Consider the following 24,307-nt stretch of genomic DNA (forward strand, 5'->3'; position numbering starts at 1 on the left):
GATGGAGGATTCACTGGCCTCGCTTCCACATCGCTCTCCGTGGGACTCTGAGGTATTTATGGTTCCATGCGCTTTAGCGATACTGGAGATGGGAGGAAGAGGGAATTTGGGGATCTTCGTGGAAGTAGACTTTACATAACTCTTGTGAGCTTTACACAAGGGATTGTAGGAAATCCTAGGGTGTGTTCGGAATGGACTACAAACATGCTGCATACTGCTCAGCCTTTTTTCCAAAATTGTATTGAGAAGAGAATGCAATAGTGTGCAACAATAAATGTTAATTTTGAACACATTCTGTGTGAAAATGTCCTGACTTTTGGAAGTTCAATCAAATGACTCATTATGTAGATCACCTCGCTTCACCTCCATTCATAAATCTCCTCCTGTGGCCTCATGGGATAATAAAGTGTCCATCGAATGTGCATTTCAGAATCTCGGCGGAAGTAGTAGGCAATCCGGGGACTTTTCGCCTACTGTTTTTGGAATACTATGTATTCTGACATACTACTCTTTTGGCATACTTTTTTTCTGCATACTATATAGTTGGGAAGTATTTCGATTTCGGACGCAGCTTTACTGTTTTTATCTAACAGTATAAATGTGTCTTAGCGTTTCCATTTTAGTTTTATGGCGCTATCACACTAGCACTTTTGGTGCGCACCCGGTTTCGAATGACGTCAGAGTTCGGTTCGTTTGGATGATGTGAAAGCTGTCTTCCGAACTCGGGTGCGCACCCACGAACCGTACTCGAGTCCGCTTAAAAAGGGTGGTCTAGGGTACAGTTCATGTGAACTCCAGTACGGTTCGCTGCTGATATGAACGCAATCGTACCAAATCGCGGAAGTGAACCGCTATTGATGACGTATAATGTGGTCGACAGGACAGTCGTCAGTCGCACACACGTCAATTTTATGATGAGCGGAAAGGGTTTACTTTGGTCATCAGAACAAATTGAAACCTTGGAAACCTTTCCAACTGGAAAACACACATAAAAATGCTGACATTTTCATTCATAGCGGTTACCAAGCAACACGATTACGCGCCAGCTGCAGCTTGATGACGCAAGCGTACCGCGGTTCGGATACAAATAATATAATGTGAACACAGTCCATCGTGGGCAGGGGGAGGGGGGAGCAATCGAACTCGAACTCGGATTCGGAACAGGCAATCGAACCAAGTGTGAAAGCGCCCTTAAAGTAATATGTACTTCATTTATTATTATTTCAGTTAGTTGAAAAAGCAAAGTTTCTAATTCTTTGTTGTTTAAGGTAAGTTCAGGTTTTTCCATCTAATATTTTAATTTTTTATTTTTTTATTTCAGCTATGTTTTATATACCAAAAAAAAAGGTTTTAGTAGTTTTAGTTAACAGTAACCACACTGGTTCTAAGCTACCAGATTTAAAAAATGTAATATCTACTGACCAGAATATCTTGACAGAGACTAGTGGGTGAGCACTAGCAACCACCTAGCATACCTTAGCAACCACATAGCCCCACCCACAGCATCCTGATGGCGTGTTTTGCACAGTCAAGCACCCAAAATATAGCTGTGATGATTTTGAACGTTGTCTAAGCTACTACTGTATCTGAATGCATCATAGTGAAGGTTTTGTTATTGTTTGGGTCTCCGTATATCGAGTGATTGAGGACCGTCGGTGCCCATAAACTTTCATCACTTTCATGAAAGACACTGTGCTGGTACGCCAACGTAGGATGACATCATCTCACCATGTGGAGATTGAAGGCAGATGGATTTAGAGGGGGAGACAAAGAGAAATGGATGGAGAGAGAGAGAGAGAGTGGGAGGAAGAGAGTGAGGAAAGAAGAGCTTGAACGTTGTGTCTTTAGTCACCCTTCTCCACGCCCACCGGTACTGTGATGAAGCAGGAGGATTGGGGGCGGTGTCATGGCAACCGTGTGGGAAGCTGTCCGTCACACAAGCTTTCAACTGAGTTTGGTCTTGCTCTCTCTGAGCATCAGAAGCCCAGCAGCAGGCGCACGCTGCAGGGGGATTGACGGGGCTCAACCCCCTCCTCCCTCGAGTATGGAGCAGGGTGCCGAGCCCCAGGTCGGGCTCGGGAACACGTGGGACACCATGGGGCACTGCTGTGATGTGCGTGGCGTGGGTGAGAGTGATGCGTTTGCGACCGCTTCGCAAACATTCCCGCTTATTCCATCCGTGTATTAACTTCATGCTGCATGTCCAGGTTTATTATTGGATTCGAGTGAATTCACTAGAAGTGTTTTCTGTCTGGCTGGTGACCAACTTTTCTCCGGCTTACTTGTCTGAATTTTTATTTGTACCGTCTACGGCATTGTCAAAGTTTTCATGTTTCTCGCTGACGTGATTCTCTCTGTGTCTTGTTGTCATCTTTTCTCCAGGAAGAAGTGTCTGTTAAAGAGATCAGCATCACACATCTTGTCAAGGAGGGATCGGAGAAGGCCGACCCACAGCAGTTTGAGCTCCGTAAGGTGCTTGGACAGGGCTCCTTTGGAAAGGTACGTCATGTCAAATTGGGCTGTGAAGTATGATTTTATTTACATTATATAGGTTGGTAGAAATATATAAACAGGTGGAGCTTCTGTTATACCATTTATACCAAGGGTAAAATAAAATAAAATATATAAATTTTAGATGAATTTTTTTTAATTTGTTTCGGTTAGTTGCCAAGGCAACATTTCTAATTTCCGTTTAAGTACTAAAATTTAGATAGAAATATATAAAAAGCTATATAGAAAATTAGAAATATAAAAAATGAATTTAAAAAGTACATAACAAAATTACTAAAACTTAACTTAAAAAATAATACAACTAAGAATATAAAAATAAAAGCTAATTCAGAATATTAATAAATTCAGTATTGTACGTAAATAATATTAAAAACCTGTTAGCCCTTTGTTACATGTCGGAGAAAGTTGAGTGCTATATTTTAAGCATGGTCTAAATTAATACATGTTAACCCATACTTTAAAATTTTCACAAATACATGAATGAATAATTTTACCTTTTGGTATGCATCCATCTCGTTCCAAAAAATAGCACAACATTTTTTCAAATGAGATGCAATCTGTTTAATTTTAAAGTAAATAAGTCATTAGATTAAGTGATAAATAAAACATTTTGGGAAAGTGACTATTTTGTGTAAATATTGTTTATGTGATTTAAAATTACTCATACAGTGATACAAGATTTTGGTCATACCGCCCACCTATACGAGTATATTTTTAGTATTTGGTGTGTGTGTGTGTATTGTGCTTTGAGAAATAATCAGCACAGATAAAAGCCTAGTGGAAAAGTGGAACTAGTCACGGTCACCTCGGTTGCAGTGTCACAGTACAGCACAGAACTAATTGTGTTTTTTACTGTTGTTTTAATGAAGACTTGATTTTGGTTGTGTGTTGCAGGTGTTTTTGGTGAGGAAGACAACAGGCCCAGATGTTGGACAGCTATACGCAATGAAAGTGCTGAAAAAAGCCACACTAAAAGGTATTAAGTCGACCAATGCGGTTTTTCAGTGGCCAATGCTGACATAATGTTGCTATCTCGCTGACATACCTGATGAGTTTGGAGTTAATTTTGTAAAATGCAATTTATCATTGTGCAAAAAACAGAAAGCACAAGGTTATGTTGTAATGCTAAATATAACGGTAGAATTGTGTGTATTTACGATACGTCGGGACCCGATGTGAGATCCACCAATCAGAGAGGGTCTCGATTTTCAATCGTTTTTTTTTTATTATTATTTGATAAAATGAATGGAGACTATCTCGCGTTTTTCCGTAGGTGCTCTGCTATTTCCGTGGGTGATCGGGGCCTATGCTGTAGTGGCCAAGAGTGATGTGCGGCCTAGGAAAATTCACTCCTTATTCAAATATTATAAAACAAATGTGTAAAGAATTTTACAAGCATATTGCAAAGTTGTGCTAGTCGTTGAGTCGATTGTTTTATTTGTGATAATGCAATGAAACACGCAAAAACAAGAGAGAACCAATGAATTGTGTTGTAATTTTTTGTAGGGTCTCTGGTATCATCTATGGTATCATCCATTAACATAGGTACATTTGATATTGACACAAAGAGCAAATTCTGTTACACTCCAACTTCTCTAAGTTCTATTATTGTACATATCCAATGCTCTCTGAATAGTCACATATCGACATGGGTCATATATCATCTATGAATAGTATGAAGCATGAGCTGGCAAATTTCACTCTTTGAAACAAAGGCAATAAAACAAGAAGGAAGGCTTTTAGTTCCAGTTGGCTATAATCCTTTTCCGTAAGTATGAATTAATTGTTTTTGCCCTCGACAGGAAGTCTTGCAGGTGTGAAAGCAAGATATTAAATTAACTTCCTAAGTATCTAACAAAACTTCCTAAGTATTTACTCTTTTCACAATAACCTGTTTAAGTTCTGTTTATCTCAGCGTGTTGGTTGGTTAATTCCCATTTGTAGCTGTTTAAGAATGTAAATCGGTGTTCGTGCAAAGGTTCAACTACAAAAAACAGCCACTCCAGATGATAAACACATCTACATCCACATGAGTAAAATGCTCTCCTCCCCTTACAGCTCTCAGCTTTGCTCGTCTCTCTTGCACTGCATTTTTCTCCCTCCTTTATTTAATTAGTCATCCGGTGCCATCTGCGTAATTCTGCTGTGCCAGATTTCTGGGCGGGGGGCGGGGGGACATTGTTAGAGGGGAGAGAAAATGTAGTTAGTGAACTCAATAGAAGTAAACAAAAGTGTTGTTATTTATGCGTGTTTTCAGTACGAGATCGCGTCAGGACTAAGATGGAGCGGGACATCCTGGTGGAGGTTAATCATCCCTTTATTGTTAAGCTACACTATGGTAAGTGCAGGTCATCAGCCAATCAATGGTAACCATGAACCCATTCCCTCTTTCTCACACTCTTCTTGTGTACTTCCTGCAGCATTCCAGACCGAAGGAAAGCTCTATCTGATTCTGGACTTTTTAAGAGGAGGCGATCTCTTTACTCGACTGTCAAAAGAGGTAAATAGTGAATGGTTGCCCCAAGCACAGTCTCATATATAGCCAAGTCCATTTTCGCCACGACTGCACACTTAGGAAGAGAATGTCTGATTGAAATTTAAAGCATCTGTTCTCTTTTCCTCAGGTGATGTTCACAGAGGAGGATGTGAAGTTTTATCTGGCTGAATTGGCTTTGGCTCTGGATCATCTGCATGGTCTAGGCATCATCTACAGAGATCTGAAACCAGAGAAGTACTGAATGTTCTCAAATAAACACAGAATAATTCACCCAAATGGATAAAAAATGTCATTATTTATTATTTCATTTTAAAGTTTTTAAAACACAGAAACCAGACTTCTTAAAAGTGCATAAAATGGAAAAATAAGTCTTTATTTAAGCATTGTTTAGACTTTGTCTTTTACACTTTTAGACTTTTTGTCTGAGGGAGAGAATTCTTGTGGGGGAAAAATATATTTTTAAAAAACTTGTTCAGCAAGGATTCTTTAAGTTGATCCAATGTGACAGTAAATACATTAATAATGTTACAAAAGATTCCTATTTCAAATTAATGCTGTTCTTTTGAACTTTCTATTCATCAAAGAATCCTGAAAAAAATGTATCAGGGTTTCCACTAAAGTATTAAGCAGCACAACTGTTTGCAAGATTGATAGTAATGAGAAATGTTTTTTGAGCATCAAATCAGCATTTGAAGGATCGCGTGACACTGAATACACGAGTACAAGCTGCAAAAATTCAGGTTTACATTTTGAAATATATTAAAATAGAAAACAGTTATTTATAATTGTAATAATATTTCAAAAACAAATTCCAATAAATGCAGCCTTGGTGAGCTTAAGAGACTTTTTTGGGGAGGGGAAACATTTGAACAGTAGTGTATATATTTTCTTTCCATACTTCCATTTGTCCTTTTATTTTTCATTATTTGTCAGTCAAAACACCTTCACTTGTTCTCCTTTTTTTAATCCTACCTCATTGCCGTCTTTGAGGTCGTCCATAAATCACTTTTATGTCTGGAGAGAACAAGGCTATAAAAATAATGGTTGTAGTCTTGTAGCCGTGACACATAGAGATATGTCCTTATGGCGCAGGGTGGGAATGGCGATAGAAAGTAAGGGGACCCTTTGTACGAATGTGTTCATGCTCTGTTAAATGGCTTTTTAACGCTGTGATTCTGTGTAATTTCAGCATTCTCTTGGATGAGGAAGGCCACATAAAGCTGACAGGTAGGTAATTTCAGATTGCTGGAATGGCTGCATCAGCATGGTGCCACCTTGAGCATTTAGGGCTTTGTGTTGATACCGTTAAACTGCAGCCTCATGGGAGGACAGACATACGCATTAACCTTCACTCTGTAGAGGTTTATGACCATCTAAACTACACTAAATGAGAAAGTGAACTGCACAGAACTAATATGGGGAAAATTCGATTTTGAGGAATGATTGTTGGAAACTGAGATTGGGCCCAGTGCTATTTTAGCATGATTTATATACTAATATAGCATTTATAAATATTTATATTAAGCTTATATATATCTTTATATATACTTTAAAGAGCGCAAATTGAAATTGCGAATTGAAAATACGCTTAATGGAAACAGGTAATTTTCGCAAAAACTCCCATTTATCGCAAAAAGTTTTTACGCTCGCATGAGGTGGTTTTTCAGGCAATTCGAAAAAGAAATATTTTGCAAAACTGCACTGGAAACAGTTTTTGCGCATTTACAGGTCACCTGGCGTAGATGACGCGGTGTGTTTGGACAGAATACGAGACAGTTCTTTATTAAATTCATAAAAGACAAAATAATTACAGGAATACTGGATTCTAAACCTCAAATAAATGCCACAATCAAAGACCTCGATGCAGAAATGAGTGAAACACCCAGAAACACCTCATATGTGCCGCTCTCAAGTATAAGGGTCTTTCCTTATCATTAATGATTGGATAACACACATACGTCTCCTTTGATTAATAATAATGGCCAGTGCAGTGGCTGGGATTGTGGGATATAGTACATAAACCTACCAATGTCCGTTGCCATGATTTTTGGAATGACTTTACTTATCGCGAGAGGAAAAAAATGTTAGGTTTAGTTTTAGTAGCATAACATCGGTTAATGGAAACGGCGTCATTTCGCAATCGTTTTTTGTCGACATTTAGAAAAAAATCGCAAAAGTTTTGCGCAAATCTGTAATGGAAACGTGCCTATTGATGTTCCTGTACTGAAAGTGTGTTTGTGTGTGTCTTCAGATTTTGGACTCAGTAAGGAGTCGATCGATCATGAAAATAAAGCATATTCTTTCTGCGGGACGGTAGAGTACATGGCTCCCGAGGTGGTGAACCGAAGAGGACACACTTATAGTGCTGACTGGTGGTCTTACGGTGTACTCATGGTGAGGGAGTGTCACTTCCTGTTTTTATTTTTGTCTATTGTGCATTTTATATACTGTATATACCCATTAAAGCTGATCATTTGTTTCCTCATTAAAAGTTTTATTTTATTTTATGAATTTTTTGTGATTTTAAAATATAATTATTAAATTACGATTATGATAAATTAAATCTTGAACACTTCTTAAACTGGGCCGGAACAACCTGGAATAGTGTTCCAGCACCTTCAACCATCAGTAACGTGTTTTGCTCTCCATCCTCAGTTTGAAATGCTGACTGGAACGCTGCCTTTCCAAGGCAAGGACCGCAAGGAAACCATGACTATGATTCTAAAGTGAGTGTGTGACGGCCTTATCCTTCCGCCTTCTCGGTGGAACACTATAATCTAAACACAGTCATCCAGTCTGAGTGGGAAAGCCAGCGGAATTGGTCTGAATAACATCTGGATGCTAAGTGCTGAAGTGACGAGGATAAGCCCTTGGTTTAGCTGACAGTGCTGTTTAGCCTAAAGACTAACCACTTAACCATCAGTAAACATGGAACCGCACATAACACACGCTGAGGGGTGAATAACGCTCAGGCGCGCCACATTAGCACTGCTGTGCTGGATGATTATAATCAAAGTTTGATGGCTTTGATAAACTAGTAATGTGGTTTTAGTGGAATGACTGCAGACCTTCAGAGTGAAGGCGAGATGAGGGTTTGTCAATTACAGTGTTCATTTGAGGCTTCTGCTGAGGACTGATAAGAACAGACAATTGTCACTGATATAAATACACAAAGTGTTAGCTGTGGAAGTGACATCACTGCATACGACAGTGTCTGACTATGTCTTTGTCCTCCTTTTTGTAAGTTGACCTCTAGGCTTGTGTAGACAGATATTTTACCATAATTTGACTATATCACCACAAGGTCTGACACACATTGCAGCACATTGTGGTCAGAAAAATTGCCCACTTAGAACTGGCCAACATGTAAATTAAATTACCTGCATGACTTATGATATAGAAAAACACTTTAGTTTTTTGGACAGAACATTAAAATGAGAGTATGTCAATCTGATTGGTCAACGACCAGCACTTACCATAAAGGGATGATCAACGTCCATCAGGATGACCTTTCTTTATGCATCAAATTGTATGTGAACTTTCCATGCGTGTGCTGACTCTCTGACCTCTATCTTGACTTTTGACCTCTCCTTTTGTAGGGCGAAGCTGGGGATGCCTCAGTTTCTGAGCTCAGAAGCTCAGAGTCTCCTCAGGAGTCTTTTCAAACGAAACCCTTCCAATAGATTAGGTAAGCCCACTCGTTTTTTTTTTTTTGTGAAGAAATTAATACTATTGTTCAGCAATAATGCATTAATAATGCTTGATCAAATGTGAGAGTAAAATTTCTATTTCAAATAAGTGCTGTTCTTTTGGACTTTATTATTCATAGAATCATGAAAAAATGTATCACGGTTTCCTCAAAAAATGTGATGATGATAATAATAATAAATGTTTCTTGAGCGGCAAATAGAATGATTTCTGAAGTAACATGTGACACTGAAAACTGGAGTAATGATGCTGAAAATTCAGCTTTGCCATCACAGGAATAAATGACATTTTAAAATATATTAAAATAGAAAACAGTTATTTTAAATTATAATAATATTTCACAATATTACTGTTTTACTGTATTATTGATCAAATAAATGCAGACTTAGTTGCCTTAAAAGTCTTTCAAAAACATTAAAAAATCTTACCGACCCCAAACTATGAACAGTAGTGTATTAGACTGACTAGACATTCATTTCTGTATATTGAGTTCTGCATATTTGATTTGAACTTGACTATGCTTGTCTGCAGGTGCTGGCGCAGATGGAGTTGAAGAGATAAAGAGACACCCGTTTTATTCTACCATTGACTGGAATGTAAGTATTTACAGGAAAGTGCATTTACAATGAAGAAGTGACACTATGCGTGGTGGTTTTAAAGGTTTTTTCATGCCTTGTTTGTCTAAGAAACTATTTAGAAGAGAGCTTCACCCGCCCTTCAAACCAGCCTCTGGGAGACCAGACGACACTTTCTACTTTGACCCAGAATTTACAGCAAAAACTCCCAAAGGTACATCAGCTTATAACCGACTGTGTCTGACCCTAGATCAGGTAGACTGTGTTTGCCGTCCGTCTTTAATCCCCTTTCAGACAAATATATAAAAACCTATTTAATTAAATGCTTCTAGGCCTTTTGAAATCTGTCGGATTATTTGATGGTGTATTTAATGAGTAGATCAAAACCGCTGTGTTTTTGTTCAGACTCACCAGGTGTACCCCCTAGTGCCAATGCCAATCAACTCTTCAGAGGTTTTAGTTTTGTGGCCATCAGCTCAGAAGAAGAGTCTCAACCCCTGCAGAACAGTATGAGCTCTATAGTTCAGGTATACACTCTTATGGAGAACCAAATTAAGCCTCTTTCCTCATAGTATATGCTGTAATAATGACTGTGTTTAAGGTCTGGTTATGAGTCATAATGTATGTCAGCATTACATCTGGTTGTTTTCTGTCTGTAGCAGCTTCACAGAAACGTGTCACAGTTTAATGACGCATATGAGGTGAAGGAGGATATCGGAGTTGGCTCGTATTCTATCTGCAGACGCTGCATACAGAAAAGCACAGGCATGGAGTATGCCGTGAAGGTGAGGAGAGAGTTATATTAAACCAACACACTTTCATTAAGGCAGTAAATCTCAAATAGACCGCCCAGAACACCTTGGCAAATTGATAGCAACATAAACCGGTACTGGTCAATATTGGATATTTAATTGTGCATGTTGATTTCCCATATGTATGCTTACATTTAGATTCAAAATAAAATACTAAAAACTAAAACCAGTATAAATGTGAAGAGTGAAAAAGGGATATTTCATACTTGGTTTTGAGATTTGCTAAATATGACAGTTTAACAGTGTTATTAAATTAGTAACGTTTTTAAATATAGAAATATTTTTTTTATTATTATTATTATTATACTTTAAATAACTTTAAAAACACTACTAATTTAATAACACTGTTTTGATTTGTAATATTCATCAAAACTCAAAATGAATATCCATTTTTCATTTTGTAGATTATAATGGCAAAATTAATTTGTTGCATGGTTTTATTTTTTTATTATTAGACATTTAAAAAAATTTTTTATTATTATTTAGTAGAATTTCTATGCTAATTAATTCATAATAAATTAAATAATTATGAGCTTATTGGACAGAATTTTTATTTCTGCCCATCCCTACTAAAACTGTTCTTTAAAAGCATTTCTGGCCTTTTCCAAGACAATTTTATCCTGCCTGGCCCTTTTTATGCTGTGTTTCTTGGACATTGTGATTAATGTCTCTATATATTTTATGTTTAGATAATCAATAAAGCTAAACGGGATCCAACGGATGAGGTGGAAATTCTGTTACGCTATGGACAACATCCAAATATAATCACCTTGAAAGATGTGAGTGTTTAAAAACAAGGATGCAGTCTTTTTATTTTCATCAATCAGGATGGAAAACAATAGTCTGCGGGGGCCGACTCCGAGCTTTGTCTTATTGGCCGAATGCAATTATATTAAGATAATGTCTTGTTCTTTTCAAAGAGCATTGATGTGTTTACCTGAAACCGATTCTGCTCTGACATTTCCGGAATGAGGGAATAGTGTAATGAGTTCCTGCTCTTACCGTCTCTCCTGAAAATTACTCAGAGCAGGTTATCCATTATCGTTTCCAGTATGTTTCCACACATTAGAAATGCATCTGATTCAAGTGTTCCTTGATTGGTTTCAAACGCAAAATTCATTTTGTTGCATATATAAATATCCTTAATCATATTGTTATGTAATGCAGAACACATTGCAATAGCATTTAATGAAAAGTGAAGGTAGTAATAAAATAGAAGAGATTATCCATGATAAACTAATATAACTATGTCGCTGTTTGCAGGTGTACGATGATGGCCGCTCAGTGTATCTGGTGACAGAACTGCTAAAGGGAGGGGAATTGCTGGATAAGATCCTCAGGCAGAAGTTCTTCTCAGAACGGGAGGCCAGCGCTGTGTTGTACACCATCACAAAGACTGTGGAGTACCTGCACACTCAAGGGGTATGAAACCACTGAAACTATAGGAAAGAACAAACTGTAAAATGTGTGCCGCAATTCAATATGTTGAAACTTAAAGCCCAGCTCAAGTACGTTAAGATTGTGATCTTGGGAAACAAATGAAGCTTTGTGAGACCGTGCCTCTGGTGTCTTACCACATACTGGTTTATAATGGCTCTAATGTAGAGATACTCAAGAGGGGCACATTCAGACCGCAATAGATACTACTGTAATATACACTACTGTTAGAAAGTATGGGGTCTGTACGATTTTTTTTTAAATATATTTTGAAAGATATCTCTAACGCTTACCAATACTTACCAAAACAATTTAATGTAATTATTTTCTATTATAATTTTTTTTTATATATATATATATATATATATATATATATATATATATATATAAAATTAATTTTCAGCATCATTACTCCAGTCTTCAGTGTCACATGATCCTAAAGAAATCATTCTAATATGGCTGCTCAAGAACATTTCTTATTATTATCAATGTTGAAAACAGTTGTGCTGTTTAGTAATTTTGTGGAAACCAGGATACATTTTTAAGGACTCATTGATGAATAGAAAGGTCAAATAAACAACCTTTATTTGAAATAGAAATAGTTTTTAACATTATAAATGTTTTTACAGTCACTTTTGATCAATTGAATGTGTCCTTGTTGAATAAAAGTATTAATTTCTTAAAAAATAAATCATTCTGACCCCAACATTTTTGAAACAATCATTCTGACCCAAATTTTTTTAGACATATTTTGTGTGTGTGTGTGTGGGGGGCCTATTAAGCACTTCATTATGGGGACAAAATGAGCTGTTTTCCTCATGGGGACTAAAAAATTTCCCCACAAAGATGGCAATATCTGATATTCTTGTAGGGACTTTTTTTGGTCCCCATGAGGAAAACTGCTTATAAATCATTCTAAGTTATGTTTTTTGAAAATGTAAAAATGCAGAAGGTTTTCTGTGATGGGTAGGTTTAGGTGTAGGGTTAGTGTAAAGGGAAAGAACAGTTTTTACAGTATAAAAATAAGTGTGTGTGTACTGTGTGTGTGTGTGTGTATGTATCATTATTATTATTATTACTATAAATAAAACGATAATATTCATTTTTACAAAAGCTATAAAAAAAAAATTTAATTCAGGGATGTGATTTTTCTGTATTTATACGGATTTCCATGGGGTGGGAAGGTGATTACTGTATTTTATGATTGAAATCAATTACTAAACCAACTCAAATATTAAATTTTTTAATATATTAATTTCATGCACGGATTGCTTCTGACAGCCCTGCACGAGCTCGCGCCGCCATCTGCCAGACACCCCTCAGCATGTTAGCCAGGTCAATGGGCTAAATGCAAGTAAAAGCTGGCATTAAAACGGTGTTACTCGCCAATTGCCCGATAACTTTTTTTTTTTAATGAATTTTGACAATGAATGGTTGTGAGAATGTGATACGGCTTAGTGCGATCATCAAACTGTGATGTAATTATATAAATATATGCCTGGTTTTAGAGACAAGGCTTAAGCCTAGTCCCAAACTAAAATGCATGTTTAAGCTCTTTTAACTGAAAGCAACTTGCACTGATGTATTTTAAAATTACAGTGCAATTGTTTTCTCAAGATGCAAACCAGTATTGTTTTTATTTTATATGGCACGTTTATAAAAGCCACTTAAATGAACGCAAAGAAATTAAGACAACCATACATGTTATTATTGTAATTTTACTGTTGTTTTGTAAAATAATGGGCCTAAATCATATGCACATTTTGAGCTCCTTGGTTCTAATTTAAACTTCCTATTCAGGTGGTTCACAGGGATCTAAAGCCCAGTAACATTCTTTATGTTGATGAATCTGGGAATCCCGAGTCCATCAGGATCTGCGACTTCGGCTTTGCCAAGCAGCTGAGAGCGGAAAACGGACTGCTGATGACGCCATGTTATACTGCCAACTTTGTGGCCCCAGAGGTACGTTTTTCAGGTGGCACAATATTTTATCAAATAAATGTGAGTTTCTTGATCGGAGAACATCACTTTGGTCCCCAGGTGCTGAAGAAACAGGGTTATGATGCTGCCTGTGATATCTGGAGTTTAGGTGTCCTTCTGTACACAATGTTAACTGGGTAAGTATTTAAACTTAGCACTATAGTTTACAAAATGTGTTTCTATTCAATTGACACCGAGCTTTTTCTCAGATTTACGCCATTTGCTAATGGCCCCGAGGACACGCCGGAGGAGATCCTGGCTCGGATCGGCAGTGGGAAGTTTTCTCTCACTGGGGGATACTGGAACTCTGTTTCGCTCGAGGCAAAGGTGCCCACCTGAGAAGAGCATCTGAATATACACTTCAAAACAGAACCACCAGACAAAAATAATCATTCGTTGTTGTTCTCTACAGGACTTGGTGTCTAAGATGTTGCATGTAGACCCTCATCAGAGACTAACAGCTGCACAGGTGTTGAGACATCCCTGGATTGTGCACAAAGACCAGCTCCCCAAATACCAGCTGAACAGACACGACGCCCCCCATCTGGTTAAGGTTTGGTCCTGTCTGCACACTGTGCTTTAGATAAAACCTAAATATCTAAAAGTGTTCACATAAATATTTTACTCTGACCCTGAAATGCTTCACAAGGTTCCCAAGGTTTTTTGCTCAGCTGTTGAATCGGCTAGATATTCTGTTTATAAAATATACACTACCGGTCAAAAGTTTGAAAACATTACTATTTTTTATGTTTTTGAAAGAAGTTTCTTATGCTCATCAAGCCTGCATTTATTAGAAAATTTATTTGCATATAAATATATTTGTTTTCAATTTTAATATGCTTAAAAATATTTGCTTTAAAGGAACACTCCACCGTTTTTTCATATTAAACTATGTTATTCCCTTAACTAAGACAAGTTGATGCATACCTCTCTCGTCTCAGTGCGTGCACTCAATCGCTCTGGCGCGCGGCGACACTTTGATAGCACTTAGCTTAGCCCAGTTCATTCATTAGGGACCAAACAGAGATGAAGTTAGAAGCAACCAAACACCTCCACGTTTTCCCTATTTAAATACAGTTACACGAGTAGTTACACGACCAAGTATGGTGACACAAAATAAAACGTGGCGCTTTTCTAAGCGGGTAAAAAGGATAACTATAATGTATGGCGGAATAGCACTTGGGAGCACTTCGACTCGGCGCAGTAAAAAGTCACGTTGGTTCTAATGACTGAAGTGAGAGGGAGAGGGGGGGAGGATTTTTCAGGAGTGATGATATTACTGCGCCGAGTCGAAGTGCTCCCAAGTGCTATTCCGCCATTCCGGGAATAACATAGTTTAATATGAAAAACGGTGGAGTGTTCCTTTAAGAATTTTCATTAGCCATTACTCCAGTCTTCAGTGTCACATGATCCTTCAGAAATCATTCTAATATGTTGATTTATTATCAGTGCTGCTTAATATTTTTTATGACCTGTGATACTTTTTTCAGGATTCCGTTATGAATAAAACGTTTTTAAAAAAGAACAGCATTTATTCAAAATAGAAATCTTTTGTAACTATATACACTACAGTTCAAAAGGTTTGGGTCAGTCTTTATTTTTTTATTTTTTTAGAAATGGAAAAAAAATTCGCCTCTGCTTCCAAACGCAAACCACTGAAGAATTCAGCAAGGATGTGTTCAATTGATTTTTTTTTTAAATAAAAAAAATGATAGTAAGGATTTATATTGTTAGAAAAGATTTCTATTTTGAATTAATGCTGTTCTTTTTAACAAAAAAAAAAAATATATAATAATAACTGATAGTATCAAATAAGCATATTAGAATGATTTCTGAAGGATCATGTGACACTGAAGACTGGAGTAATGATGCTGAAAATTCTGCTTTTCATCACAGAAAGAAATTATATCTTAAATTATATATATATATATTTATATATATATATTTATGTTAGGGAAATTATGGAAAGAATTTCATTAAGGTGTAGAAAACTTATTTTTGTGTGTTTTGTTTTGTTTTGTTTATTTTTGTGTGAAATCTTTTCTCCTGTAGGGGGCGATGGCTGCTACATATTCTGCCTTGAATAGGAGCGTTCCTCCCGTGCTGGAGCCCGTGGGCTGTTCTATTCTTGCTCAGCGCAGAGGAGTGAAAAAACTGACCTCCACTGCTTTATGAGCTAACACCTTCCACCTCCAACCCCCGTGACCTCTAGCTTGGTTTGAGCACAGCCTGAACTCGGCTTGCTTGCTGCCCACCTGGTGTCGAGGCCTTTAGAATCAAGTGTAGATTCTGAGGACCCCTGGTGGACACTCAAAATCTTCCTTCACCGGTTACTTCGAGGGCCAATAGAAACAGTTCGCCCTGTACAATCATGCCTCTGCTTCCAAACGCAAACCGTTGAAGAATCTGTGGACTATTTCTGAGGAGCTAATTATGTATGAATATAAGCATACTGTAAAAAACAAAACAAAAAAAAAGCTACGCTGTTAATGTATTCAGGGAGGAGAGGGATTTTGGAGGATGACAACAAATTCCTGCACCAAACCGTGAACACAGTTGCGAAAAGCTCCAGTTGTATGGGAAACGTTCCTCTCAGTTCGACACTGATTATTGAAATTGTATCCTGTTCTGCTCTACTATTTTACATCAGGAATGCCATATAGCATATTTAAACCCCACCAAACCATAACTGCTATGGTGTATCCCAGCAAACCTTGTACTCCTGTCAGATTTTAACAACAAACTAGGACAAAACCCTCTCAGCAGACCCATACAAGACTGTAAGTCGAGTCTGAATGTTTGTGTGACGGCTGCTGGTGTCAATGTGAACGAGGTCCAAAGCACAAAACATGCGGTGGAGGCCTACATGTAAACGGCACAGAATGTCAAATAGAGAACTCAGGTGAAACGCAATACATTATAAAAAAAATTAAATAAGCTGGGACGGAAATGTATACGGCTGTATCGCCTCACCTAAAACCTGCTGACCTGTGTATTTGTTTGTATGTAGGGATGTACAGAGATATATGTAGTGACTTTTTTAAGTGACTACTTACAGCCTTGACATATTTTTATAAATGTGCATGGGCAAGATGCTATATTAGCTAGTAGCTCTGTGGAAGTGGTCATGTTTATGAGCATGACTGATTATGTTTTTTCCCCCCCCTTTTTTTTTTAACCACTTCTAATTCCTTGCAGGTTTGTGTTTGTTTTCTTTTTCTGAGCAATTTTAAATAAGTTGTACATTTTCTTTTCATCTCAGTTGTATTTTTCCTGTCTTGGAAGAGAGCTAGAAATGTTGCTGTCCATAAAAGCTGCTATCCTGTTCTTTCTTTTGTACATGTAGAAAATAAATTTTGCCATTTTTTAATATGACTGTGAATGTTTTTTAGAAACCACATTAAAGGGTTCGTCACACAATACTTGCGAACGTGGGTGAGCCAAAGTGCAAGCAAAGAAAATGATTTTTGTCTTGTGCTGCATGTAAAATATTCAGATTTGGTGAACTCTGAACTCTAATTTTGCATAGCACATTTGAGGATCTGAGTCACATATTGACCTTATGCAAAGAATACAAACTTCAAAGTTACATGGCTGACAGTGTTGCTGGAAACAGTATTTTTTTTAACATTATTTCATAAAATCTGTTAATAATTTTGCGTGCTTGAGTGCGAGACTAAAATTGTTAAATATATATACAATACCGTTCAAAATGTTGGGGTCAGTAAGATTGCTTTTGATTTAAAAAAAAAAAAAAAAAAGTCTTTATTGCTCACCAAGCCTGCATTTATTTGATCAAAAATAATAAAAACATTAATATTGTAAAATATTAATATTAATTAGAATTTTTAAAATGCAATTTATTCATGCGATGGCTAAGCTCTTTCATAAATCATTCTAATATGCTGTTTCCTTAAGAAACATTTCTTATTATCAATGTTGATATTTTTGCAACTTAGTATTTTTGTGAAACCCATGATACATTTTTTTTCAGGATTATTTGATAAATCCATAAAAGAGCAGCATATATTTGAAATAGAAATCTTTTGTAACATTATAAATGTCTTTACAGTCACTTTTGATTCATTTAATACGTCCTTATTGAATAAAAGTATTAATTTCTATAACTATATAACTTAAATTTAGAAAATCTGTCCAATGCATCTCTTCATATCAATTTCTTAAATGAAAGACAAAAGTTTTAATTGTGATTTTAAGAAATGCATCTTACATGTGAATATGCACATAAAATGTTTATAAACATTAATAGCAGCTAAACATTATTAATAATACCACAGAGACATAATACAGAAATCTAACTACAATATTTAGTTAACAGTGTAACTAAAATTGAAACATTTTAATTGGATTAGGCTCTTAGATTTCATCATAATCCTGACTATTGAAATAAAAAAATAGTTTGCCTCGGGTAAACTAAAGGGTTTATACTTAATTTAACAAAATGTATACAGTACTAGTTTAAACTGAATCTCATTGGCTCATTGTGTGCCAGCGCTGTCCTCGCTCTTCTTCTCCTCTTCATGGTTATCTTGAGGAAGTTCCTTTTCCAGAACCATTCTGGACTCCGCGTCCTCCACCGTTGACAGATCCATTGAACTCTCAGCAAGAACTTCCGTCTCATCTTCGCTGAGTGGCTCCATCATGGCCTCTTCCTGCCTCGCGGTCACAGGCTCGATTCCTCCTTCTGAATTGTTTGGCTGGTTCTCAGCAGACTCTTCGGGCTTCTGCTCATGTGTGAGCATGTGTGCCGCGTAGCCTCGCTGTGAGAGATATATTTTGCAGATGTCACAGTAGTACGGGGTCATCACATTGTGTTTGTCCATGTGTTTGATGTAGCCATTGACTCTTAGAAAACCCTTGTCGCAGGTCTTGCACAAGAGTTTTTCTCCAGCATGAGAGGATTTGAGGTGCTGAACGAGGGAACCTCTGAACTGAAAAGTCTTTTCACAGATGGGGCAGGTGCACGTAAGTTTGGATGAGTGATGCTTCATGTGAGCAACGAGAGCAACTTTGTAGCCGAAACGTCTGGGACATAAGTGGCAGGTGAACGGCATGGTCGACTCTGCATCCTCGTGAACTTTCTGGTGAGCTTTCAAAAAAGCCTGATGGGCAAAGCCTTTTCCACACTGTTGACACCCAAACCTTCCATCGGGATTCTCCCTAGTGTGTATGACTCGATGCCGCAAAAGGAGACGCATTTCATTAAACTTCTCCCCACAAGTCGAACACATAAACAACCTTTCTTTAACTTCAGATTTGGTTTTCTTCTTACCGTGATTAGCACGTTGATGCTTCATTAGGTTGCGTCTACTACGAAACCTCTGGCCACAAGTTAAACAGCTGATATACTTTCTTTTGACATGATCTTCTTTATTCTCAAAGATGACGGTCGAAATACAGTCTTCTGTAACGGCCAGCTCGCTCTCCTCATATTTAACACACTCATCCTGCTCTTGTCCACATGTCATGTTGGCACTCAGCTCATATTCAAGAGGCTCCTCTTTGACACAAGCAAGTGAAATGGGCTCAGAAATTGTGATTTTGCATGTTTCATCTTCCACACTTTCATCTTCTGCTTCCTGTCAGATAAAACAGAATCCAGTACATTATTACAAAACAGAATTGTTTATATACAGTATATATAGGCTATATATAGAGAGAGAGATTTTTTTATATAAAACATGGATGTTGAATTATATGTAATTACATTTAATGTGTACATTACATAAAAAATAAATGTGTGTGTGATATATATATATATATATATATATATATATACTGTTTAATTATTGATATTAAATCAGCATATTACAATAATTTCTGAAGGATCATGTGACACTGAAGACTGGAGTAATAATGCTGAAAATTCAACTTTGCATCACAGAGATAAATTATTATTATATTAAAATAGAAAACCATTATTTTAAACTGTAATAATATTTCACAATATCACTGTTTTTTTATGTATTTTATCAAATAAATGCAGGCTTTGATGAGCATAAGAGACTTTTTTTCAAAAACATTAAAGATAGTAATGTTTCCAAACTTTTGACTGATACTAATATATGCGTATATATATATATATATATATATATATATATATATATATATATATATATATATATATAAACATTTAATATCTATATTATATCTAAATGAAATTGTACATTAAATATAACTATATAATTAAAATAGGTAGGCCTAACACTTTATTTTACAGTGTCCATGTAGCCTACTTACCATAGTAATAACAGTAAATTATGCATAATTACATACAACTAACCCTACAACCAAATCCTAATCCTACCTTATCCCTATAGTAAGTACATGTTGTTAAATAATATTACACAGTACTTAAATATATAATTACACTCTAACAATTGACACCTTAAAATAAAGTGTAACCTTAAAATATAAATGTCCTATGAATGAAAACTAATTGGAAAAAAATAATAATAATTAGCCATCTTACCCGTATCTCCTTTTCCGTCTCAGATGTTCGATGAACAGTATATACTGTAGGAACAGCATCCACGCTTAGTATCATACATGTGGTGTAACCCACATCCATTTTGAAGTAGTTCTCCTCGGAGAAATGATCCCCACACACCCGACATGAAGGGCTCGCGTTTTCCTCGTCAGCTTTACTGTCTTTAATAAACTTTAACCAAAGTTTGCGTCTTTTCGGATCCTCGGGTAACATGTAATGAATAATGGTTTCCGATCGGTTCGGGCAACCACCTACCACACATTTATGTACCATAATGTTTACGATCTAACTGGATTTGGGCTTTAATATGGAATGTTTAGACTATGTAAACAATATGATATTTGCATTCAGATTGCTTGCTATCTCTTGATCATAGTAGATAATCCTACTTTAAGAAGTACAGGCAAAAATGTTCAAAACAAACCTCAATGCGGTTTCTTCAGATGTTACTGACGTTAACGATGAAATTGTCGCCCCCTACCGGATAGGAGGACGGAACCTTCCCGAAATATATTTTTTCCTTTTCTCTTTTTGTTCCAATGACCTAATAAAAAAATATTATTATTATTTATAATATATTACAGATAAGATCATAATAAATTAGATTTAATCCACTGCTATAAAAACAAATGGTCTCAGTTCCTGATCGGGTTTGCGGTTGTGATGTGAATAAAGTTTTGCGCTGTTGAATCTTGAATTAAGCAAGCAATCTGCGCATGCGTCATTCTCAGCTTTTCTCGCTACTAGCGGCGCTGAACAGCTCACTATAGCATGTTTGAGAAGTAAACTATTTGACATATGGTTATAATTTCCTGACGTTTCGAAACATTATACGAGAGTCGTCGACGTGATTGAAAGAATATGCCGAAAAACAAAGGTAAGGTGGTTTATTAAGACAATTGTAAGAGATGTTAGCCTTGAATTTAGCAAACAAGGTAACGTGAGGTGTTGCGCCAGATATTCAATGTAGCAGCTCATTGTCAATGTTTGATTTTCCATTTTGCCAAAAAAAAAAAAAGTAAAAAAAAAAAATGTTTGGCCCTTTAAGCTCATAAAACGAAATAAAAGAGTCTGTCAGGTAATGAGAGGGATGCTCTCGGCCGCTGTATGTTACGCAGTTAACTTACAGATACATTTAGTGTTACAGTTAAGACTTATAATATTGTTACTTATAATTATCAAACTAATATGTCTAGGAGGGCTCCTACATGCTTAAGTTGCCCAACAAATAAACATGAAATGAACAATAGATCAAAATCATCCATGCTGGATGTACTTTGCTCTGTCATTAGGCAACATTTGCAGTGTAGTGTTAATGAGGAGACTTTGTTCCATGTGTATGATGTCATCTGATCTCATCTTATATCTCTGTATCCAGGTAAAGGAGGAAAAAATCGGCGGCGTGGTAAGAATGAGAATGAATCTGAGAAAAGGGAGCTGGTGTTTAAAGAGGATGGACAAGGTATGTTGTAATACTCTTCCATTTAATAAACATTCTGCCTTTCCTTGAAATGCTTTTAGTTTGATCATTTGTTGTCTTCTAGAATATGCTCAGGTCATCAAGATGTTGGGAAATGGGAGATTGGAGGCCATGTGTTTTGATGGAGTCAAACGGCTTTGTCACATCCGAGGAAAGCTCCGGAAAAAGGTGCGCTTTACTTTTCAGGCTAAATGCAGATTCAGCGTTTTCATCACTTTGTGAATGAGCTTGACTGGACTGATTATCAAAAGTTTAGGCCAATCAGTCAGCATTGTTTGATTAAACTAAATAATTGATGTAACTAATGTTGTGTATGGATTTTTTTTTATATATGCTGGAAAACTTAAGCACAGGACAAAATAATGTTCTGAAATGAAAATGTATCTGCTTAAAATGATTATATTGTTCTTTAACAAGAAATCCAAAGACGCATTTGTCTTGTCATTTATTGTCTTATTCTTTTTGTTTCTTAAATTTAGGTGTGGATTAACACGTCAGACATTATACTCATTGGATTAAGAGACTACCAGGTTTGTTTAAATATTCTTTTTTAAAATAATTTTACTAATATAATAAATATAGCTATAGATATAATTATTTATAGTCATTGGATTAATGGGCTATCAGGGGCCGTTTGCATAAATTGCTAAGACTAGTTTTACAAGTTAGTCATTAATTTTTTTTTCTTGTACTTAAGACAAGAAATGGCTATGTTTATGCGACTGGCAGGAGCAGGTTTGTTAAATATTTCTTAATTTAACAATTATATATTATAATAATATAGCTATATAGTGCAAATAAAATATATAACTGCATATAATATATTTTTATTTGCCAGGAAAGATATGAATTCCCAATATCACTTAAAAGCTTTACTCTTGTAATTTAATAATAAAACTAATTCTGCTTCTGAAACTACAGAGTTCTTTAATGCAAGGTTTATTTTATGAAGTGAATATCTGACACTTTAAATTCTGAAATCTCTTGTCAGGATAACAAAGCAGATGTCATTTTGAAGTATAATGCTGATGAAGCTCGGAGTCTGAAAGCCTATGGAGAGCTTCCAGAACACGGTGAGTATATTCAGAGAAACGTAACCTCTGCTAGACAGTTCTTGATGAAAAGAGGTTCTTGGCTTGCAATATGCTGATCTTTTTGCTGCGCTGTATTAAACGTCATGTCATTAAATTCTCACTTTTGGTGCCTTGCAGCCAAAATCAACGAGACTGATACCTTCGGGCCTGGTGATGATGATGAGATTCAGTTTGATGATATTGGTGATGATGATGAAGACATTGATGATGTAAGTACTGAAGCAGTCTTGTATTCATCAGAAGATTAAGATGAATTAAAAACTGAATGTTTTGAGTGATTCATTGAAATGATGCAAGTAGTCAGTACATCAGTTTTTATCTGTGTTCATTAGTGTTTGTTCTGACAATACTATATGTCTATTCTGCAGATCTAAGAGGAAGAAGCAGAGAAGTGAATGTTTTTCAGCCTGAAGCGACCATATTCTCACACACACCCCCCCCCATGAAGTTGCCCCTCCATCATTATGTACACTGAGGCTCAAGTTTTGGGTTTCTCTTACTAAACACATGACTGCATTTTCACTTTCAATCCATTTTGTTATCTTTTAATGTATTTATATTGATTTCACATCAAGTGGAATTTAGTTACAAGTACAGAATCTATGGATTCGCAATAAAAAAGATAACCAATTTTATGTTTGGTCTTGCGGTCTGTATCCTAATAGACATGTTCACATGTTCTGTAAAGGTGATTGAAACTCTTATGAGCAAAGCTGATACCTCTAAAATGCCTCTTGCCTTTTTTGAATGTTTTGAAAAGTCTCTTAAGATTTACTGGTCACAAAATTGATGCGATGGACAATGCATTTATTCAAAAAAAGCTTGTCTCTGATTAGCATTGTTTCAATCCATCCTAGTTTTCTTTTTTGTGTTTTTGTCTACTTCAAATGATGATAATACTAATTTTACAGGGCTGCTGAAACTGAATCTATGAAAGTAACTAATCTTGAAGCTCTGTATTACTTCAGCTGATACTCAGTTACAGCTCAATACTAAACTACAGTAAACATCAGCAACTGAAATATTTGTAAGATGAAAATGGAAACATTTTTTACTTTCTAAAATGATAGCTCACAAAGCAAGTAACCAGAATGAGCGAATATTTTTGTATGCAAATAGGCTAATCAATACAAGAATAATGAAAGTTTATTGATTGTATTCTTGCAAGAACTGGCCCTTTTGACTGAGCTTGTTGGTTATAATTTGTCATTTTATGTGTATTGTTTTGATGAGCTAACAATGGTTGCTTTTTGTCCTCTGTTGATTTTGATCAGAAAACCTGTGATTTTGAAATAAAATTCAACAACATTCAGTATCCTAGAAATGTGTATTTTAAGCCTTTGAAAATATTCACTTTTTACCTCCAGTGTTTGTCAAATTTACAAAATGACCATATACGATATTGTCTTTATTGTTGCAGATATTTTGTGTTTGATGTGGATATAAAATAGGCAGTATAATTATAGTAAGTGTATGTCTAGCCACAGGCTTCAGTGATATTAGTCACTGTTTGTTTTTCGCCTTGTCACGTGTGTTGCAGTGTGAAAAACAAAGGTAGCCTAATGCACATGCGTATATATTCTTAATAATATCGTATTTGGCTTGTGGTTGAAATTGTCCATCGCTAAAATTCTACAAACCAGCCTATTTCCCCACACTTAAATTCATGAAATAGGCTGTTGGTGATCTGATTGTGCACATT

The 24,307-nt window shown here is 36.2% G+C and overlaps 3 protein-coding genes across 9 annotated transcripts in view; 2 read left to right on the forward strand and 1 right to left on the reverse strand.

The window, feature by feature from the left end:
* Positions 1 to 16,894, forward strand: part of rps6ka3b (ribosomal protein S6 kinase, polypeptide 3b) — a 41,730-nt gene extending 24,836 nt beyond the window's left edge. For 3 of the 7 annotated variants that reach the window (XM_084398170.1, XM_084398173.1, XM_084398172.1), the window contains 20 exons: positions 2,383 to 2,499; positions 3,406 to 3,487; positions 4,769 to 4,849; positions 4,932 to 5,011; positions 5,136 to 5,242; positions 6,198 to 6,235; positions 7,260 to 7,402; positions 7,664 to 7,734; positions 8,608 to 8,696; positions 9,248 to 9,312; positions 9,403 to 9,505; positions 9,697 to 9,818; positions 9,951 to 10,076; positions 10,793 to 10,882; positions 11,367 to 11,525; positions 13,341 to 13,502; positions 13,581 to 13,657; positions 13,730 to 13,847; positions 13,933 to 14,073; positions 15,573 to 16,894. In XM_084398170.1, the coding sequence (XP_084254296.1) occupies positions 2,383 to 2,499; positions 3,406 to 3,487; positions 4,769 to 4,849; positions 4,932 to 5,011; positions 5,136 to 5,242; positions 6,198 to 6,235; positions 7,260 to 7,402; positions 7,664 to 7,734; positions 8,608 to 8,696; positions 9,248 to 9,312; positions 9,403 to 9,505; positions 9,697 to 9,818; positions 9,951 to 10,076; positions 10,793 to 10,882; positions 11,367 to 11,525; positions 13,341 to 13,502; positions 13,581 to 13,657; positions 13,730 to 13,847; positions 13,933 to 14,073; positions 15,573 to 15,695 (2,094 nt within the window). In that variant the 3' untranslated portion in view covers positions 15,696 to 16,894. Of the gene's footprint in view, positions 1 to 2,034; positions 2,127 to 2,382; positions 2,500 to 3,405; positions 3,488 to 4,768; positions 4,850 to 4,931; positions 5,012 to 5,135; positions 5,243 to 6,197; positions 6,236 to 7,259; positions 7,403 to 7,663; positions 7,735 to 8,607; positions 8,697 to 9,247; positions 9,313 to 9,402; positions 9,506 to 9,696; positions 9,819 to 9,950; positions 10,077 to 10,792; positions 10,883 to 11,366; positions 11,526 to 13,340; positions 13,503 to 13,580; positions 13,658 to 13,729; positions 13,848 to 13,932; positions 14,074 to 15,572 lie in introns of those variants that run through there. The other 4 variants (XM_084398169.1, XM_084398174.1, XM_084398171.1 and 1 more) reach the window with 3 other exon arrangements.
* A 794-nt stretch (positions 16,895 to 17,688) lies between these two features.
* Positions 17,689 to 20,491, reverse strand: LOC311283639 (uncharacterized protein). Its single transcript, XM_084398177.1, has 2 exons — positions 20,014 to 20,491; positions 17,689 to 19,120 (listed from the first exon to the last, which is right to left on the reverse strand). The coding sequence occupies exons 1-2, from the start codon at positions 20,302 to 20,304 to the stop codon at positions 18,020 to 18,022; spliced, it is 1,392 nt and encodes a 463-aa protein (XP_084254303.1). The 5' UTR covers positions 20,305 to 20,491; the 3' UTR covers positions 17,689 to 18,019.
* Positions 20,492 to 20,714: 223 nt separating this feature from the next.
* Positions 20,715 to 23,920, forward strand: eif1axb (eukaryotic translation initiation factor 1A X-linked b). Its single transcript, XM_084398397.1, has 7 exons — positions 20,715 to 20,908; positions 21,410 to 21,493; positions 21,576 to 21,679; positions 21,991 to 22,041; positions 22,503 to 22,584; positions 22,723 to 22,814; positions 22,974 to 23,920. Exons 1-7 carry the CDS (start codon positions 20,893 to 20,895, stop codon positions 22,977 to 22,979), a joined length of 435 nt encoding a protein of 144 aa, XP_084254523.1. The 5' UTR covers positions 20,715 to 20,892; the 3' UTR covers positions 22,980 to 23,920.
* Positions 23,921 to 24,307: the final 387 nt, after the last annotated feature.

The sequence above is a fragment of the Rutilus rutilus genome (genome assembly GCF_951802725.1).
Source record: "Rutilus rutilus genome assembly, chromosome: 24".
NCBI lineage: Eukaryota > Metazoa > Chordata > Actinopteri > Cypriniformes > Leuciscidae > Rutilus > Rutilus rutilus.

Bases quoted from the DNA above. Each gene is read 5' to 3' on its own strand.
- eif1axb (XM_084398397.1), top strand. The intron at 21,680-21,990 runs GTGCGCTTTACT...TCTTAAATTTAG, and splicing joins GAGGAAAGCTCCGGAAAAAG to GTGTGGATTAACACGTCAGA. The intron at 22,585-22,722 runs GTGAGTATATTC...GGTGCCTTGCAG, and splicing joins TGGAGAGCTTCCAGAACACG to CCAAAATCAACGAGACTGAT.
- LOC311283639 (XM_084398177.1), bottom strand. From the start codon at position 20,304: ATGGTACATAAATGTGTGGTAGGTGGTTGCCCGAACCGATCGGAAACC. The intron at 19,121-20,013 runs GTAAGATGGCTA...TTTATCTGACAG, and splicing joins AGACGGAAAAGGAGATACGG to GAAGCAGAAGATGAAAGTGT.